Source organism: Triticum urartu, chromosome 7A (assembly GCF_056163025.1).
Source record: "Triticum urartu cultivar PI428250 chromosome 7A, HENAU_Tu73, whole genome shotgun sequence".
NCBI lineage: Eukaryota > Viridiplantae > Streptophyta > Magnoliopsida > Poales > Poaceae > Triticum > Triticum urartu.
In genome coordinates, this window is record NC_141879.1 from 213,417,985 (window position 1) to 213,431,179 (window position 13,195).

The 13,195-nt window shown below is 41.0% G+C and overlaps 1 protein-coding gene and 1 pseudogene across 1 annotated transcript; both read right to left on the reverse strand.

Moving 5' to 3' along the window:
- Nucleotides 1-9,498: 9,498 nt before the first annotated feature.
- On the reverse strand, nt 9,499-10,444 carry LOC147959055 (uncharacterized). The gene is made up of 4 exons (XM_087533383.1): nt 10,361-10,444; nt 9,798-10,274; nt 9,661-9,713; nt 9,499-9,571 (listed from the first exon to the last, which is right to left on the reverse strand). Exons 1-4 carry the CDS (start codon nt 10,442-10,444, stop codon nt 9,499-9,501), a joined length of 687 nt encoding a protein of 228 aa, XP_087389509.1.
- A 692-nt stretch (nt 10,445-11,136) lies between these two features.
- LOC147959056 (uncharacterized) lies at nt 11,137-12,069 on the reverse strand (annotated as a pseudogene).
- Between the last annotated feature and the right edge of the window lie 1,126 nt (nt 12,070-13,195).

The following is a 13,195-nucleotide window of genomic DNA, read 5'->3' on the forward strand; positions in this document are numbered from 1 at the left end:
GGACATCATCGAGATGAATGTGTGCAAAACTCGGAGGTGCCGTACATTCGGTGCTTGATCGGTCGTAACGAGAAGAAGTTCGACTACATCAACCGCGTTGTCAAACAGTTCCGCTTTTGGTCTACGAGGGTACATGGACACACTCTCCCCCTCTCATTGTTATGCATATCCTAGATATATCTTGCGTAAGCGTAGGATTTTTTAAATTGCATGCTACGTTCCCCAACAATGGCATCAGAACCAGGTCTATGCGTAGATGATATCCATGAGTAGAACACAAGGAGTTGTGGGCGATGATAGTCATACTGCTTACCACCAATGTCTTATTTTGATTCGGCGGTATTGTTGGATGAAGCGGCCCGGACCAACCTTACATGACCACGTTCATGAGACCGGTTCCACCGATAGACATGCAACTTGTTTTTCATAAAGGTGGCTGGCGGGTGTCTGTTTCTCCAACCTTAGTTGAATCGAATTTGACTACAAATGGTCCTTGTTGAAGGTTAAAACATCAAACTTAACGAAACATCGTTGTGGTTTTGATGCGCGGGTAAGAACGGTTCTTACTAGAAGCTTGTAGTAGCCACGTGAAAGTTGCAACAATAGTAGAGGACATCTAACTTGTTTTTGCAGGGCATGTTGTGATGTGATATGGTCAAGACATGATGTGATATACGTTATTGTATGAGATGATCATGTTTTGTAAAAGTTATCGGCAACTGACAGGAGCCTTATGGTTGTCGCTTTCTTGTATGAAATGCAATCACCATGTAATTGCTTTACTTTATCATTATGCGTTAGCGATAGTTGTAGAAGAAATATTGGTGAGATGACAACGACACTACGATGGAGATCAAGGTGTCAAGCCGGTGACGATGGAGATCATGACGGTGCTTTGGAGATGGAGATCAAAGGCACAAGATGATGATGGCTATATCATGTCACATATTTTGATTGCATGTGATGTTTATCTTTTATGCATCTTATTTTGCTTAGTATGGCGGTAGCATTATAAGATGATCCCTCGTTAAAAATTTCAAGGTATAAGAGTTCTCCCTGAGTATGCACCGTTGCGACAGTTCGTCGTGCCGAGACACCACGTGATGATCGGGTGTGATAAGCTCTACGTTCACATACAACGGGTGCAAGACAGTTTTGCACATGCGGAATACTCGGGTTAAACTTGATGAGCCTAGCATGTATAGACATGGCCTCGAAACACTGGAGACCAAAAGGTCGAATGCGAATCATATAGTATATATGATCAACATAGAGATGTTCACCATTGAAGACTACTCCATCTCACGTGATGATCGGACATGGTTTAGTTGATATGGATCACGTGATCATTTAGGTGACTCGAGGGATGTCTATCTAAGTGGGAGTTCTTAAGTAATATGGTTAATTGAACTTAATTTATCATGAACTTAGTCCTGGTAGTATTTGCAAATTATGTTGTAGATGAATAGCTCGTGATGTAGCTCCTCGCTTATTTTTGATATGTTCCTAGAGAAAACTAAGTTGAAAGTTGATAGTAGCAATGATGTGGACTAGGTCCGTGATCTGAGGATTATGCTCATTGCTGCATAGAAGAATTATGTCCTTGATGCACCACTAGGTTACGAACCTATTGCAGGAGCAGATGCAGACGTTATGAACGTTTTACAACCTCGGTATGATGACTACCTGATAATTTAGTGCACCATGATTTACGGCTTAGAACCGGGACTTCAAAATGTTTTGAACACCATAGAGCATATGAGATGTTCCAAGAAGCTGAAAATGATATTTCAGACTCATGCCCGTGTTAAGAAGTATGAGACCTCTGACAAGTACTTTGCCTACAAGATGGAGGAGAATAGCTCAGCTAGTGAGCATGTGCTTGGAATGTCTAGGCACTACAATCGCTTGAATCAAGTGGGAGTTAATCTTATGATGGCCGACTGCAGCGAGCCGATTGATGTGTTGACCTTCAGCATCCAGCTCGCCATGGCCTGGATGGTCTCTGACATTGATTTGACTGATGCCGCGACCAATGCACTGGTCATCTTCATCTCTGCCAGGCCCGCAAGCATTGGTCCATGGCGTCGTTCCTGATGCTCAAAATTCGAATCGCAGGCATGGGATTTTACTAGTCGCAAAGGATTCGCAACCAAACGACCAAACGACTCGAATCGCACCCCAACAAGTGCTCCACCGCTGCACGCCGCCTAACAACACCAGGCGCAAGGAATTTTTTTGGGGAAGATGAAGGACTGGCTCTGATACCAATTGTTACCCTCAGGATTAATCTACTGCTTGCACTCAACGGAAATACAGGGATACAAGGTTCCTGGCGTCACACTGAGGTCTGAATCGAGAGAGTTCTTGGGAAAGGGGAAGAAGGAAGATAGGCGAGATATAACCAGTTTGGCAAATTACATTTTCCAACCCTTTCAGCCATGCACGCTCTGATTACTTGTAGCAGTGACTTCCTAAGAGGACTAGGCTTGCTGCTGGACGTCATGGGCCGGCCTCCCCTGTGGCAGCCTTGAGTGCATGAGTCAGCCTGCTCCGCTCTCTCTTCTCTTCTCTCTTCTTTAGTCGTTGTGCCTCGGTCTTCAGGAAGGCCGTGACACATACTATTCATCTGGTGCATGCTTGCCACCGCCGCGTGCTGGCCACCGCCGGGCGTACCGCCGTGTGCTGGCTGTGCTAGCCATCACCGTCGCGTGTGCTGGCTGCGTGTGTGCTGCCGCCGCATGATGGCCGAGGCCCTCGTGCCTGAGCATGTGATGCTTGCCGCCGCTACCGCATCTGGCAAGGATTCATCTGCCTTCTCTCTTCCCAGGTTGCGTTCTGTACGGTGTTGCATGCAACGTGTTCGTTAAAATGCCATCGAATGAGGAGTCAGGTTTCAGGAGTGCGATTGTTTTGGAGAGAGAAAGTGTGGATGAAAACACACATGCCCGGACACTGACCGGGCACACCCGTGGACGTTTGAGGGTTCAAATTAGATGGATGCGGCTGTAGATGCTCTTAGCTAAGCAATTCCTAGGATGTAGCGGTGCAAGTTCGATTCCTTGTACACGCACAATTTTGCTCGGCTTTTTTCATGATATAAGACAGTTGTGTGCTGCACGTTCATGGGCTTGCCAAGTAGGCGCCTTCCGTGGCGCTGAACACTCGGAATGTTCGTGGGCTCGCTGTAAGCCAAACATTGGTAAGCCTCACGTTGGGCCAGCTCCAGATGGGCCGGCCCAGCCGCGCGGGAGGTAAGACCGTCTCTCAGAAGAAGAACAATGTTGGAGCCACTAAGGAGATTGCATGTTTCTACTACAAACAGAAGGGACACTAGAAATGCAACTGCAAGATGTACTTGGCGGATAAGAAGAACGGTTTTTTTCGATAAAGGTATAAAAGTTATACAAAGTTAATGTTATTCTACTTGTTAATTCACTATATGCCATGAGTATTTGATACTAATTGGTTGCTATTGCTTGCAAACTGATGCAGAGACCACAGGAAGTTCACAAGTTAAGAAGAAATGAAGTCGTGGTGCAAATCGGGAATGGTGATGTGATCGCTACTCAGAACTGTTGAAGCCATATCTTTAGTTTATCTTCAAGATTTATCATAGGACCGAATAATAGTTATTTCATTGTGGAGTTGTGAAAAGCAATATTTTTTAGGTTATACGACGAATATTCTTATAAATTTTAAACTATGGTTGTTCAAGTTGTTATCAGAATATGTTTTGTGTTTACCTCTATTATTGGTGGTTTATTCATGAAATCTTGAATTGAAAGTTTATAACGTTAAATGCTAAACGTCTTGAGAAGACTGATAAACACCACTTAAATGTGGCACTGTTTGGTTATATCGGTAAAATAATCTTCATGTAGATGAAGTATTGAAGTATTTTGATTTTGAATCACATAGTGATGTATGGGGTCTGATGAGCAAACTAGGGCATGGTGAATTATTATGCTTCATTAATGATTTGAGTAAATATGATTTACTTGATATAAATCTGAAATATTTGAAAGTTTCAAAGAAATTCAGAATAAAATATTTGAAAGGTTTAAATAAATTCATAATGAAGATAAGAATCATTTTGACAAAGATAAAAGAATCTTCAATCATGGAGAAAATTATCTAAGTCGTGAGTCTAGCAAAACACTCAGATAATTGTGGAATTATTTCTTACTGATATGCTTTTATTAATTTTGAGGATATGCACTCGAAACAGCTACATATACACCGAACAAAACACTGTCTTATGGTCTGGCAAAATGATACCATATGCGTTATGGAGTTCATAGTCCAGACAAATGCTAATTTGTAGGTTATCACAAAGACGTAATTGGGTATTCCTTCCAACAAAATTTTCAAAGACAAAGAGTTTGTCACAAAGAATGAGCACTTTCTCGAGGAGTTTTCTCACTAAAGAAGTGGGAGGACAATGCAGCTTGATAAGATTATCGAATCTCTGGCGGAAGTAAGCAAGATTAACAAACCAGAAGTTGTTCCAAAAGTTGCCCGCATAGCTGAGCCATAAGTTACTACATCAGCTGTAAAAACTCTAGTTAAATCTTGCAACTGAACAACTTAGACCAGGAAAAGTTAATGAACCTCCTGAATGATCTCAAAGTGAGATATTCGTCTTAGAAGAAGATGAACCTGCACACTACAAGGAAGAGATGGCGGCACCCAGCTCGAAGGAATGGCTTATATCCATGCACGCCAAAATGGAGTTCACATACAATTGAGTTTGGAATTTAACTGATTCTCCGGAAGGTATAGAGATCATATACGACAATTAAGTATGGAACTCGGTTGATTCTCTAGAAGAAATAAAGTATATGGAATGGATGTCAAAACTAGTTTCCTAAATGGAAAGGGATGATACAATCTGAAGGTTTTGTAGATCTTCAGAATAACAGATGAGTGTGCAAGCTTCAAAAGTTTTTAAGTTTTGAAGCAAGTATGAAGGAGCTGGAATCAACATTTTAACGAAAAGGTTAAAGAGTTTGACTTTGTTGAAATGATGAAGGAACTTGTGAAGTTTAGTGGGAGCTCTGTAGCACTTCTAATCTTATATCTAAATGAAATATTGTAGATTGGAAATAATATAAAGTTTCTAAGCACAACAAAATTTAGAAGAATATGTTTCCAATGAAAGACTAAAACGAAGAAACTTATTGGACATAAAGATCTATAAAGATAGATCAAGATGTCTGATTATGCTAAGCTAAATTGAATACATTGGCAAAGTTTTAAAAGGTTTGAAATGGAGAATGTGTTTTCTCCCAGTGTCACATAACATGATGCTTAGAAGAAATCAGTGTCCTAAGACAGTAATAAGCATGAACAGATGAGTAGATTATTAAATCCATCATGAATGTTATGATATGTATAAAGTCAAATACTTTATGTACTAAATGTTAGTAGCAGGTACTAAAGTGATCCTAGATTGGCTCACCAGGTAACTTGTGATGGCCTGGCTTATTAGGGATGATAGACTACTCATATCAATAAGGAATTCCTTCTTTTCTGGGAGCCCATTTGGACAGAACTCCAAAGTTAAGCGTGCTCAGCTTGGAGTAGTGTTAGGATGGGTGACCGACCGGGAAGTTGCTCCCGGGTGCGCACGAGTGAGCACAAAGTGCGCAGAAAAGACTAGTATTGATCTGTGGGGCCAATCTAGATCCCGCCAGGAGTAACGACCACCGGCGGGTGTGTCCGGGGCGTTACATAACTGTTAATATAATTAAGTACCCCAGAAGGACAAAAGACTTGTCTATAGAGGAGATGAAGAAGTTCGTTGTAAAAGGTTACACGAACACTGGCTTCATGACTGGTATAAATTACATTAGGCTATGACTGTTTAGAATAGTTTTCTAGCATGAACAATATTGTGGATTCTATAATGTAAGGAGAATATGTTAAAAGCATTAGATGTTTTAAAGTTGTTAGAATCAATAAGTGTCTTGATATAATTGGTGTAATCCCGAGTGTGATAAAGCCAATGAAACTATATTATGAATATAATAAATCAATAAGTGTCTTGATATAGTAATTGGTGTAATCCAAGTGTAATGAAACCAATAACATTGTATATATTATGAATATAGTTAAATCAAGTAGTGTCTTAATATATTTGGTGTGATCCCAGGTGCAATGAAACCAATATTATAGTTAAATCAAGCTCAAAGCAAAAGGGATCAACATCCTACAAAATCAGACATGACTAACACAAATATTATATGATTTTTGAATGTGTCAAAATCGACGACGAAGGCTTTACCACAAACAAAGCATAAGCAACACCAGATAAGCCATAGGTGTTAAATAGACTATGCAACTAGATTATTGACTCTAGTGCAAGTGTGAGACTGTTGGAAATATATCCTAGAGGCAATAATATTGTATTATTATATTTCCATTTTCATAATACAAAGTTTATATTTCATGCTATAACTGCTGTGATACTGGAGTATGTGATTCAGTGGAAAACTCATATACACGTGTGAAACGATAAACGGTAAAAGAATAGGTTCTCAGTCTAGCCTCTAGGACTGGCTCAAGTGTTGTTGGTGATCGTGTTTTCCGGATCTCAGGATATCGTTAAGTGTAACGATAGTCCTGAAACAACATTGAGAGTATGACGTTAGAAAAACGATTATCTTGAATCGACCCAATCTTGTTTATTATACTTTGAGATAATATCGTCGGCAATAAATTGTTATAACATGGAGTGTTAGCATGTGTTTTTAGTTCCTCAGAGCATGAGAATATCGTAGTCACTTCCTACCATACGGTGGGCTTTGGAGTTGGTCAAAAGTCATCTGTAACTAGTTGATCATAATGATAACTTATGGGTTCGTCGAAAAGTTTGACAAGGGAACTGGATAGTTGAAGAGTGAGATTTTCTCCTCCAACCATGGAGAGATATTTTTAGGGCCCTCTCGGTGTAACAGCATCAATCATCGTCTGACCAAACACAAGCGACTACGTCACGGGGATGCCGGAACACTTCAACAAGAAAGAAGAACAAAGCCGGTAACGAGAAGAATGGTAAAGTATCGCAAAGCAATGGTAACATCACACAATAACCAAAGGTTCACTCAAATGTCATTCGTGTAATTATAGGGATCGATATGGACATCCACGGTTCTGCTAAATCCGTCATTGAACTAAGGAGTTTCATTGATGTCTATGATTACCGAACCTACGGGGTCACAAACTTAAGGTAATAATGATCTGCTAAGTGTTAGTAGGACAAGAGTATCGATGATTTATTTGTGAAATTGTTTCATTAATATTCAGAAAAGTTTCGAGAGGAACCGGAAGCATTTCGGGGTCATCAGACGGGTTTTCGAGTTTATCGGGCGATAACAGATATTACTGATAAATTATATATAGATGAAAAATATTTTCCAAGATGTTAAATTATATATAAAATGCTCTAGTAATTGTTAGATGGTTTTATATTTAATTAAATATTAACGAGCCTTAAAAGGCCACGTGGTGGAAGGAGTATTAGGCCACCATGGCCCAATAGGAAGTGGCGCCCGAGTGGGGGAGGAGTGCAACTCCTCCGAGACGTCCTATGTGACGCATTTTGCGTCATACAGCTGCTCGACGCACAGGATTGACAAACGACTGGGCCGGCCTACCAAGCCGCTCTTTGTTTCGTTTCCTTTCGCGTGCGACAAAAAAGCTCAAAAAATACAGCGAACACCAGGAATTGATCCCACGACCGCACACTACAACCGCATGCCATGAGCCACTACAACACACACCACAAAACAAACATAAAAGTGCAGGAATCTATAAGAACAGACAGTACGTTGAGATTTGGAAAACATTTTGAAACCATTTCGAAAATTGCAAGCACTTTTAAAATGCCGCTTTTTTTTGGAAAAGTGGAGATGTTTTATAATTCTGATTGAAAATGAAACACAAACAAAATTTGCAAACCCCAAACAGAATCCAAAATCGCGAACGATTTAAAAAAATGTTTCTGTCAAACAAAACAAATTACGAGAAACATGATTTTTTTAAGATGGTGAACATCTTTTAGTTAAAAAAACGGAATACCGGAACATTTCTAAAAATGCGAACAAAATTTATATGGTACGCTTTTCTGGAAATGCGAACAAAACTGTAAACATGGGTTGCGAACAAAATGTTGAAATCGCATTTTTTTTGAAAAATGAACATTTTTCATGATTATGAAAAAGAGAATATTTTTTGAAATTCTTGAACATTTTTTGAAACACGAACAAATTTCTAGAACTGTGAAAATTTTGAAAACGAGAACATTTTGCAAATTATGAACAAATTTTATGAATGGGATTTTGGGAAATTGTGTACAGATTTTGAAAAATATAATTGCTTTTTAAATTCATGTAGATTTTTTTAGCATGAACATTTTTTGAAAATATGAACAAATTTTTAAAAGAAGAATATTTTTCTAAAATTTCAACAAAAGCATTTATTGAAAGCACGAACATTTGTTGAAAATTGTGAACATTTTCTTGAAAATCATGAACATTTTTTGAATTTATGGACAATTTTTGAAAAACGACCAATTTCGAAATTCAAACATTTTTTAAAGGGAAGTAATTTTTTATAAATATAAGAACAATTTTCGAACATGAACTTAGTTTAAAAAAGATAAAAAATAACCTTGAAAAGGAAAAATCAAACAAAAAACGAAAAAAAGAAACATAAACATAAAAACAAAAGAAAACAAAAAAACCAGTTAAAAAAACAGCTCAGGGAAACCGGATGGCTGGTGGCGGTTCTACGAGCAAAAACTGGCCCGGCCATGGCATAGCTACTCGGTCGCTCGCATGTGCGAAGCGCCGACGGTTTGACGCAAAGAGCGTCAAATAGGATATTCCAACTCCTCCACCTTGGCTGGCGCACCAGGGAGGGCCTTTCCCTCCTTGTTGGCTGCCCATCCTCCTCTCTCTAACTTATATATATACTAGATAGGGGGCACGGCTTGCCGCGCGTTGCCCGCCGAACGACGGGGCAAACGACAGCACACAGAGATGTAAATGGAGATGATCCTAACATGCTGAAAAGATAGATTATAATGTTAATTGTTCAGGGGCAATAAAGCTTGAATGTAAACTGCCTTTGTTCGACGTAAATAGATATATGATATGATCATAATATGTCCATTACATGACAGGAAGACGTGGGGAGGTACAAAAGCATGTGATTTGCATCTAATCCAGAGTAGCATAACAGAGGAATTCATGCATTTATACATAGTGCTATATAGTTGCAAGATCAAGCTGCGTGTATGACAAAAGCAACGGGTCTTGAATCTAGCAAGGTTCAATGCAACGTAGACTCGGAGAATGGCTTATTCCATCGTGTTGTTGTAATGATGGAAGCCTGAAAAAACATATGAAATTGTGAACAATAATGTGTGATGTTGTTTGAGACGGGTCTAGGAGATGATGTATGTCTACCTGCAATAGCGTGTGTGGCGCTCTATTTTCTAGGGAATAGTGCGCGACGTGCGGTCCTCATCTTCTTGTTACTTTTAGAAGGTAGACGATAGATGCTGATAATGAGTAATTGTGTAGTTAGGACACAGAAGCCACAGCTGGGTTGTATGTGAAGACAGCGATAAAAAGATGGAATGGAGAGTACCTATTATTTTTTGCTGTGACCGGGATTGACGCACTTTCTTCTTCACTGGTATCCTGGGGCAAGCAACTTATAAGAGAAATGAGCGTGAAGTACGTGCTACCATACGATAATGAAGATACTTTGGCGTGCGGTTTTACCTCGGACAGCATGATTTGGTAATTGGCCCGTGAAGTATTCTTGTGCGTAGAAGGTAGCACATCAGCTTCTTGTTTAGGCTTAGGTTGGGGACCCTGGTTGATTGCGGTCAGCGAAGAGAGTTGGTTACGCAGGGCGCTGGCCTGATCGTAGAGCGTCGACGACCAGAACTCCTCAGCCTGAAGTTTTCTTTTGCATTTTTTCAGCTCCGCGAAATTTGCATCATCTACCGTGATTATGCCTGTTTTCTGCAGATATCCAAGGGCGGCAACACATGTAGATTCAATGCTTGGTCCATGAAATTCCTTTGTTGTGCTTGACAGGCTTTTGCTGTGCGGGGGCAGGTCAATAGAGACAGAGATGCCCACATCGTCACTGCCTATGTCCGCGAAAGTGAATGGATGGATTGTGCCATCAATTCTTTCAATTGCTTGTTCAAAAATGAATTGCTTGCTGATGGTGACACAGATAGGAGATTGCTTTGATTTAACAAAAGGCAGCACGCAACGGCTTATAAAATCGATGAATGAAGTGGAGAATGAGATGACAACAGCCTGGAACTAACCGGAGGAAAGCCCTTGACCAGCAGCTCATCATCTGTGGGCAGCTTGATGGACGAGGTTGTCGATGCAGAGGAGGGTTCATCCATGGCGGCGTCTGGACTGGAAGAACAGGGTCGTGGAAATGAGAGGGGAACAGATCTGAAAAGACGGTATGCAAAGAGAGCTAGTATATAGTTAACCTAGCTGGTTGGGCCTCTTTTGATGGGCCGCCCCATCGTCCTTGTGGCTTGTGGGCTGCCTGTGCATTGGGCTAGGTGCCTTGAGTGGCCTGTAAAATAGTTGATGCTATATGCTGTTAGTCAAAAAAATGGCAATGGTGATAAGGTAAATTAGATGGGAATATAAGCGCCAATCAGTGTCAATGCGCATGATTAAACAGAAGCAGTGCCTCACATCACAGATGGCATAGCATTGATGCAAACCATACAACAGAGCATGTTCAAATTAAGGATTGCATGCATAGCTCAGAATAGCACGACGACAAATATAATTTACATAGTTAAGTTCGATAGGCTGGGAGTTAATCGAGTACATCCCTGGTACACACCATATAATTTACATAGATAAGTTGAGTGGGTTGGGGTAGTGCATAATAGAGTAGAGTAGTGCAGCACATGCCACATAGCTTACATAGATAATAAGTTCGGTAGGGAATTACATAGGAGAGCAACGGTCGTAGCACATATGTAAGATGCACAGACCACGTAGTAAAAGATAGCAAGTTGATACCACCAAGTGATCCTCAAGAGGATTGCGTCGGCAAGTTGGCGATGCTGCATCAGAAGTGCTCCTCGGGCAAAGTGTCGAAGTCTGCAGAGCAATTACCTTCACTGTCAAAGATCTCCTCATCATCCAGCCAGCTTCTCATGTAGGGTGGATTCTCTAGTGGCACGGGTTCGGGGTCTACTGAACAGTTGTCTTCCTCATCAGTAAAGCCTGACTTTGGGTCATATGGATATGTCCCAATGGACTGCAGGTACTCAACAGCAAGGATGGTGTTCTGCTCAAGGTACTCACATATGTGCTGAGCATTCTGGAGAGTCGTATTGAGCTCAATGTCTGCCTGCGTTGATCCAGGGGACATGCCCTCGTCAATCAGACACTGAAGTTGGATGGTTGCTGAAAATCCGGTATCCAGTGAGTTATCCCAGCCTTTGCTGAGCTTCTTTATTATATCTTGTTTCTCATCAAGCTGCTTCAGTAGTGTTTGATTGACATTTTTAATGGATTCAATGACATCATCTCTTTCAGCCACCTTCTCCATCATGTCTTTGTTTGTCTTCATAATGGAGTCAAGAGTGTTGTTCTTCTCTTCCAGTTGCTGCGCCAGAGATGTATTGACCTTTTTCAGTGTTTCGATACTACGATCCTTTTCTTTCAGACGCTCACGCAGTGACTTGTTATTAAGCCTACCAGATTGAAGTTTGTTATAGTTATAATCACCTGGGACCACACTGTGTTCCTGCTCCATGAATTCCATGGCTTTATGCGCAACATGATTCTACGCTTCTTCCAGATCAGTGAAAGCAGAGGTTGAAATATATGTCTGACTAATAGGACGCTCCAGTTCACTGGCAATTGGATGGAAGGCGACAGTGACTTCAAGGCACCCGCGATGAACTGCACGTGTAGAGTACGCGGCCGCTGGAAGGCCGACTTTGTCAAACATAGCATCCAGGATGACTTTGGAAGGAAGGTCCACAGGGTTCATGTTGAAACATGGTCCAAAAATAATAGTGTAGTAAGAGTGTATGACATCGGAAACAACACTTATTTTTAAAATGGAAGAGTAAGCAAGCAAGCCAATGCTTTGGATGCAATCGAACATATGATTCTTATTCGTTGTCTGCTGTAGTTTGTGAGAAAGAGAAATCAACGCATGCAGTAAATTCAGCGAGGCAACAAGTATGTACTTTATAAAATGTAGTTAGGTTCGAGGCTGTGCTTGGAAGAGGAGTACTAACAAAACAAGATGGAGAATGAGATACCTTCTTTGGAAGGGTAATGGATTATAAATGCTTTATTTGTAATTTTGTATGCATAAATGAAGTGAGAGCTAGGATCTCATTCAGCAGAGGGCTTGGATCGGAATAAAATGCAAGTACGGTTAATCTAGTCCTCACAGTATTCTTAACCATGCAAAAGGGCCGGTGATTATACTATTTCTACAAGTCGATGTGGTTCAGTAATGATGAAAGGACAGGGGATAAACCAATAATATTTAAATGTGGGTATGCATATGGCATTGCAAATTTGTGTCTTTATTTATAGGATCTGTTTTTTTATCTAGGTGCATGTCTGTTCGCATTAAGTTCAGGGCTATTAACTCGCACCTCTCTATTGTAAGCAGGGTTAGATTTTAGAAATTACCTTCTGATAAGAACCGAGCGTTGGCGAATGATTTAGCTGGCCTAGAGTTCTCAGAGACGGCGAATCGAAGGGAAGAGCTCGGGCTGCAAGACGGGGAGGAACAACACTTAGGAAACCTAGCAAACCCATGTCCATAGACGAACCAGATCGAAATACAACGGCGGGAGGAGAAATACCTGCCGTAAAGATCAATCGTAGCTAGATGTGCTCTTCTTCATCTCGCACCGCTCGTCGATTTGAGCAACAGCATGGATCTAGGTATGCGTCTGAGGGGAACTGCGAGGAGAGAAGCAGGGGAATGAAGTGGAGGAAGGGGATCAGAGCGAGTGGTTGGATGCGTATGTGAGACGGTGAGTGAATAGAATCACCTCCCGCACCGATGACGAACAGTAGAAGCCACCGCTCCAGCCAAGTAGGGAGGCTGCACGTGTCCTTTTCTGGTGATGGTGATCTAACCGGTGGTCTAG